At 35.3% G+C, this 6,642-nt stretch overlaps 1 protein-coding gene across 1 annotated transcript; it reads left to right on the top strand.

The window, feature by feature from the left end:
* Nucleotides 1-1,851: 1,851 nt before the first annotated feature.
* Nucleotides 1,852-6,210, top strand: LOC122019023. The gene is made up of 8 exons (XM_042576534.1): nucleotides 1,852-1,875; nucleotides 2,029-2,124; nucleotides 2,225-2,297; nucleotides 2,664-3,134; nucleotides 3,242-4,037; nucleotides 4,096-4,929; nucleotides 5,015-5,273; nucleotides 5,578-6,210. The coding sequence occupies exons 1-8, from the start codon at nucleotides 1,852-1,854 to the stop codon at nucleotides 6,208-6,210; spliced, it is 3,186 nt and encodes a 1,061-aa protein (XP_042432468.1).
* The last annotated feature ends 432 nt before the right edge of the window (nucleotides 6,211-6,642 follow it).

Below are 6,642 nucleotides of genomic sequence, written 5' to 3'. Positions count from 1 at the left end.
ATTTACCTGACTTGAGCGTCGGAGGGTCGTCGCTGGGAATCCCCTTCCCGGCTCGACTTCTGTGCAGGATAGCCGGAGCATCTCGACACTAGTTGGAGACCTACATCGGCGAGCCTTGGAGCGTCACGTGCCCAGCGTCTGTTGACTTCTGGTTCGGACAGGATCAATATATATAATGACATTGATTACAAATGAAAAATTAATAAAATTAAAATCTAATTAGGTATATTATTATGACACTTAATAAATGTAATGTAATGTTTTACTGCGCGCCAATTTTTTTCCTCACTCCCTCCAACAAAGCACTCAGCCGCGCCGCAAGTTTCCTATATTTTTCTTCCCTATTTCAACAAAGCACTCAGACGATCCCTAATTTTTCTTCCCTCTTTCAATATTTCCATCGACGATCATCGTCCCTGCCCGATCCTCGCCGAACCGTCGACATCCTTTGCGCCGCCTGCCCCGTATTCTGTCTCCTGCCTCGACATCCTTTGCGGCGCCTGCCCCGTATTCTGTCGCCTGCCTCGACATCCTTTGCGCCGCCTGCCTCGTCGTCCGCTTGCCCCTTTGTCATCTACCCCGTCATCTGCAACACCGAGCCCTTATTATTTCCTCTTCTAGCGTCTTGTGATCAGAAGCCCTAGGTTGCAAGTGTCTGTGCGCCGTCTGCCCTCTTGCTTGTGACGCCAAGGTCCTATTCTTTCCTCTTTTCATGATCTGAAGCCCTAGGTTGCAAGCTAACTATTTATGCGCTCTGTTTCCTTTGAAGGTTTTCTTGTTTCTTGCTGTGAATTTTTGTGGTAAAGAGGTTGATTTCTTGTTGATTTTTTGTGATTTCTGTGAAACCACATCTTGCTTCAATATGTTTAGTTTGAAGGAAGTTTTAATTAAGGTTGATTTCAGTATCTACCTCTCTTCTCTACTTTCGTTGACTTGATTTCTGTGTTATTTTTTGTTGTATTATTGAGTTGAGAAGGACTAGTGATACTTATAAGAAGACATTAGTTAGTAAAACATTTATTCTTTTGCAATCTGTTTGTTTTGTTGATTGACACACCATTCATGATTCTTCATTAGATAACATTGTCAGCCATTAAGTTATGAAAAACTTTGACAGCTATAGTGAGGTCCTCTTTCTAAACTCACCATCCTATTAATGAATGAAGTTTCTATCCTGAGAGAATAGTGGATAAATTTTGGTACCACAAGAAAAGAAGCATAGAAAGTTTCTATCCTGATTTTTTAACATATTTGCTATTGTCAGCCATTTCCTAGAAATGCTGTAGCATGTTACTACTCTCAAATCTACATCAAGGTTTTGGTTCTTTGTGGAATGGGCACGTCAATTATGAAACATAGATATACAACATAGTCAATCTATCAAAAAATTAATTTAATTGATTTAAAATCTACCGGTGTTATATTTTTACATAGTACTTAATGGTTTATAGCATTCATGTAGCTGAATCCAAATAGTCGGGTTCACAATTTGCTGATGGAAATATTGGACAGTGTCCTGATGGTTCACAATTTCACATTGTGTAAAAGCAGTAATATAATTCTTGTTTTTCTTGTTTCTATATAAACCTATCACCAACAATTTAAATAGCTTGCACTATTCCAATGGCAAATATCTTTTTGTTCAATATGTTTACCATACATCACTAAATAAATGCATCTGGTTCTTAAAGATCCAAAATAGTCTAATTCTAGCCAACTGCATTGCTCTTCATATGGAGACAATTTTTTTGTCAAGGCATTCAGAAATATATGATAAGTTTGATGACAACATACTTCATTTTTACTAGTGGTTGAACTTTTTTCTATTTGGATATTGCTACACAAACAAACATGTATATTATTCTATCTCAGCTGGTAAATAGTTGTCAGTTTTTTCTCAATTGCTTGAGAAGATAATTTTTCAAATGAATGCCAATTCTAACATTCTGAAATATTTCACTCTTATTCTTTTCTCTAGAGAATGTATATATTATGAACTGAGGTATTACTATTCAATTATTTTGGTAGGATTCTTTCGAACTCCCTCGAGGAGAGCCATCAAGAGATGCCGACATTGAATTAGGACAGCAGCCTCCAGTTAGTGCTGCAGAACAGGGACTGGAAGTATTTTTAAGCAAGTGCCAAGTCTACAACATTAAGTTTATGAAGTATGCAATATCATAGTTGAGCTGTTAAAGAGCTTGATGCTTGTTTTTTCTGCTAGGTTCAAGTAATCGAGAAACAAGTTGACAAGCTTTCAACTCTATCAAAGAATCTTCAGGTACACATTCCAACAAGTTTGACTTTTCCTCATCATTCAAATCCATTATGCTCTAGAAACTTTTCTCTTTAATAACAAGTATAAAAACATTCTGTACTATCATGATTTTTAAAAATTAAATTTAGCTTGTAGGAATGGATAATGGACTCTTCTATGTTTTTAGAATTAAAAATAAACATACATCTATTGAGATATTGAAATCATGTTATCTTATTGACTTATCATGTTTATCACAATGACTGAATCTATTTAATAACATGTTTGCAGTTTATATATAAAATATTTAGTGTTTTTGAGTTGTTTACAGATAGATTATTTAGTTACTATATTGGTTGTTAAGTTTTTTGATTTTTTGACTGAATCTATTTTTTTGTTGAACCAGTTTTAGTACATATTTTTACTGGAATTGTGATGGATAAAGGTTGGATGTTTTTACCAAGACAAACCGAGGAATACAGAAAAGGACTTGAGAATTTTCTAGATTTTGCATTTTCTAATGCAAACATAAATGGAACAATTGCATGTCCTTGTGCAAGATGTAAGATTGGCATATGTGTTTCAAGAGAGGAGGCTTATGATCATTTGACGGTTGATGGATTTATTAAAGGTTATACTCACTGGGTTGCTCATGGAGAGATAGCATGTAGTGCACCTTCAATATCTAGTTCGGTTCTGTCTCGTGATGATGTAGATAACATGGAGGGACTAGTTCATGATGCTTTTGGGGTCCAACAACACGATGGTAGTACAATCAATACAGCAGGATTTGAAAAGGATAAAGATATTCCGTTTGGGGAGGCCGAGAAATTCTATAAATTAATTGATGATTCACAAAAGGAGTTATATCCCGGATGTAAGAAATTCTCAAAACTTGCATTCATCATTCGCTTGCTTCACTTAAAATGTCTTGGAAAATGACCAATAAAGTCTTTAATATGCTTTTGGATTTGTTGAGAGAAGCATTTCCAAATGCCATGAAAGATTTACCAAAGTCATATTATGAAGCAGAGAAATTGATGAAGCAATTAGGACTTGGTTATGAAAAAATCGATGCTTGCCCTAATGATTGTACTTTGTACTGGGGGTTGGACAAGGAAAGAGTTCTCTGTAAAACATGCAATGAGCCTAGATGGGAAACATCTGAAGATGATCCTACTGGTGACAAGAGGAAAGTTGCATGTAAGGTTTTATGGTATTTTCCAATAAAGCCTAGGTTACAACGTTTGTTCATGTCCTACAAAACGGCCGTCCATATGAGATGGCATTCTGAATCTCGCACAAAAGACAGTTACATGCGACACCCAGCTGATTCCCCAGCTTGGAAAACGTTTGACCATAACCACCCAGAATTTGCGAAGGATCCTATAAACATAAGGCTAGGATTAGCTTCAGATGGATTTAATCCATTTAAAAATATGAGTGCGGTGCATAGTACGTGGCCAGTCATTTTAGTACCTTATAATATTCCACCATGGATGTGTATGAAACAACCATACTTTATGTTATCATTGCTAATACCTGGTCCATCTGCTCCTGGAAATAACATCGACATCTACTTGCAGCCCCTTATTGCAGATTTGAAGGATTTGTGGGAAGTAGGAGTGCAAACATATGATGCATCAACAAAACAGAATTTTAAATTGCATGTTGCATTACTATGGATGATAAGTGATTTTCCTGGATATGCAACCCTATCTGGATGGAGCACCAAGGGTAAATTTGCATGCCCGGTGTGCCACAAATTTACACATTCACGGTGGTTAAAAAATGGTAAAAAATATTGCTATATGGGTCACCGTAATTTTTTTAAACAGTGATCATGAGTTTCGCAAAGATTCTCAACATTTCGATGGCACAGAAGAGTATGGAAGACCACCACCAATACTTTCAGGAGACACAGTGATTAATGAGTTAAAAAATTTTAAATTGAAATTTGGAAAAATAGTTGATGATAATCCAGAACTACCATTCAATTGGAAAAAGCTGAGTATTTTCTTCGATTTACCATATTGGAAAGATAATGTGATACGTCACAATCTTGATCTTATGCATATTGAAAAGAATGTGTGCGAATCAATTTGTGGGACATTGCTAGATATGGAAGGAAAAACGAAAGATAATATTAAATCACGTCTTGATTTGCAAGAAATTGGGATAAGATCAGAACTTCATCCTATTGAGAAGGGACCGAGTAGAGTTTACCTACCTCCAGCTTGTTATTCAATGGGGAAAAAAGAGAAAGGTACATTTTGCAAGGTTTTGAAAAAAGTTAAAGTTCCAGATGGTTATGCATCTAACATTTCACGATGCGTTCAACTGAAACCAGCAAAATTAATTGGTCTAAAAAGTCATGACAACCATATTTTGATGCAACAGTTGTTGCCGGTAGCACTACGTAAAACTTTGTCTAAATCAGTTCGGAATCCTTTGATCAGATTGTGTAGGTATTTCAGAGAGCTATGTTGTAAAGTAATTTCTCCTACTGATGTGGTTCGTCTGAGGAAAGACATTGCGGTGATTCTTTGTCAACTCGAGAAAATTTTTCCTCCGTCATTTTTTAACATAATGATTCATTTGACTGTACATTTGGCTACTGAAGTACAACTTGCTGGACCAGTTTATTATCGTTGGATGTATCCAATTGAAAGGTAATAAACAATTCTCTTATTGATATTGTTTTATTTAAATTATTATTTTCACTCAATAATATAAAATTTATATTTTTGATATAAGGTACTTAGGGACATTGAAGTCATATGTTCGAAATAGAAGTCGACCAGAAGGATCCATTGCTGAGGGGTATTTGGCTGAGGAATGTTTGACATTCTGTTCTTTATATTTAGCTGATTATGTAGAGACAAGATTCAATCAATCAATGAGAAATGATGATACAACTATCGGTTCAACATTTGCATTGGACGTGTTTACAGCCTCTGGTTATGCACTTGGAAAGGCCATTGCAACTAAGTTTGATGATGAGACATTAAAGAAGGCACATCAATATGTGTTATTCAACTGTCATCACGTACAATCTTATATAGAGTATGTTAATATATATTTCATCGAGTTTAAATATATAATCATCAATGTTTATCAAATCGTTATTCTTAATTTCAGTGAACACCGTCGGATTTTGAATCTTAGTCATTCTGGTCTTCCACCTCACCAGATTGAATGTATGCATAGTGAGTCTTTTGCATCTTGGTTTGCAAAACATGTAAGTTTGTGGTGTAATTGTCATTAAAGTTATATATTATGATTTTTATACATATTTTATCATTTTTTTTTTGTGATAGATCGAAAATACAAACCGTTCCCAGGATGATCCAATATCAAATGATCTGAAATCACTTGCCAGAGGTCCGAATTTCATAGGGATACGATATGAAAAATTCCTTTCCAACGGATTTAGGTTTCATACAAAAGAAGTGGAACGCAAGAGGAAAACTCAGAATTGTGGTGTTATTGTTCGGGCTACTACTTCAAGTTATTCAAGTATTAGAGATCAGAATCCAATATCAAGTGAACTTGATTATTATGGAATTTTGCAAAATGTGATTGAGTTAGATTACGAGGGAGGTCGAAGAGTTGTTTTATTTGAATGTGATTGGGTCTCCAAAGGCAAACGACTAAAACTAGACGAGGATGGTTTTATGTTGGCCAATTTTACAAATGTGAAGCGTCATAACGAGCCTTATATTTTAGCATCCCAAGCCATGCAAGTTTTTTATGTGGAAGATCCAGTTGATTGTAATTGGCATGTAATTATCACCACCGATGCACGAGGACAGTATAAAATGCAACCTGTTGCAGATGTTGATACATACCTTCAAAGTTGTATTTGTAATCCTGAAGACGACCATGATCATGAAGAAATCGTTTGGGTTCGGGATGATGCTACAGGAGTTGAAATTGATGTTGATATATGATGAGATTCTGTTTATGATGAGATTTTGTCTAGCATATATAATTTTTATGTTTAATTAATATGATATAAAGTGATAGTAAGAGAGTAGATTTGCCATATATATATGTTATTTCACTGTTGACTATGGACCTTTTATTTATCATATCAATGGATATATAACTAACTTTCTTTTATCTATAAATTGTAACTTTTGCTCTTGATAGGAATGACTTGTGACGGTAAAACTATTGGAAAACCTCATTTTCAACATCAAGATAAGGCAAATACACAATCTCGAATTATGATTCCCAATCACGCAGCTCGAAATTCAAAAAGAGGTTAGGACTTTCTTCCTTATTGTAACGCCCGAAAATTCTCAAACTTGCATTAGAATTATTCTACGATTTTTCTGGAATTTTTAGATATTTTTCCGGAATTTTCCGAGTAGCGGAAG

This window comes from Zingiber officinale, chromosome 9A, assembly GCF_018446385.1.
Source record: "Zingiber officinale cultivar Zhangliang chromosome 9A, Zo_v1.1, whole genome shotgun sequence".
NCBI classification, from domain to species: domain Eukaryota; kingdom Viridiplantae; phylum Streptophyta; class Magnoliopsida; order Zingiberales; family Zingiberaceae; genus Zingiber; species Zingiber officinale.
Note: the sequence above shows the minus strand (reverse complement) of the source record. Positions and strands in the feature narration are given on the sequence as shown.

Bases quoted from the DNA above. Each gene is read 5' to 3' on its own strand.
- LOC122019023 (XM_042576534.1), top strand. From the start codon at position 1,852: ATGTATATTATTCTATCTCAGCTG. The intron at 3,135-3,241 runs GTAAGAAATTCT...TGTTGAGAGAAG, and splicing joins AAAGGAGTTATATCCCGGAT to CATTTCCAAATGCCATGAAA. The intron at 4,930-5,014 runs GTAATAAACAAT...TTTTGATATAAG, and splicing joins TGGATGTATCCAATTGAAAG to GTACTTAGGGACATTGAAGT.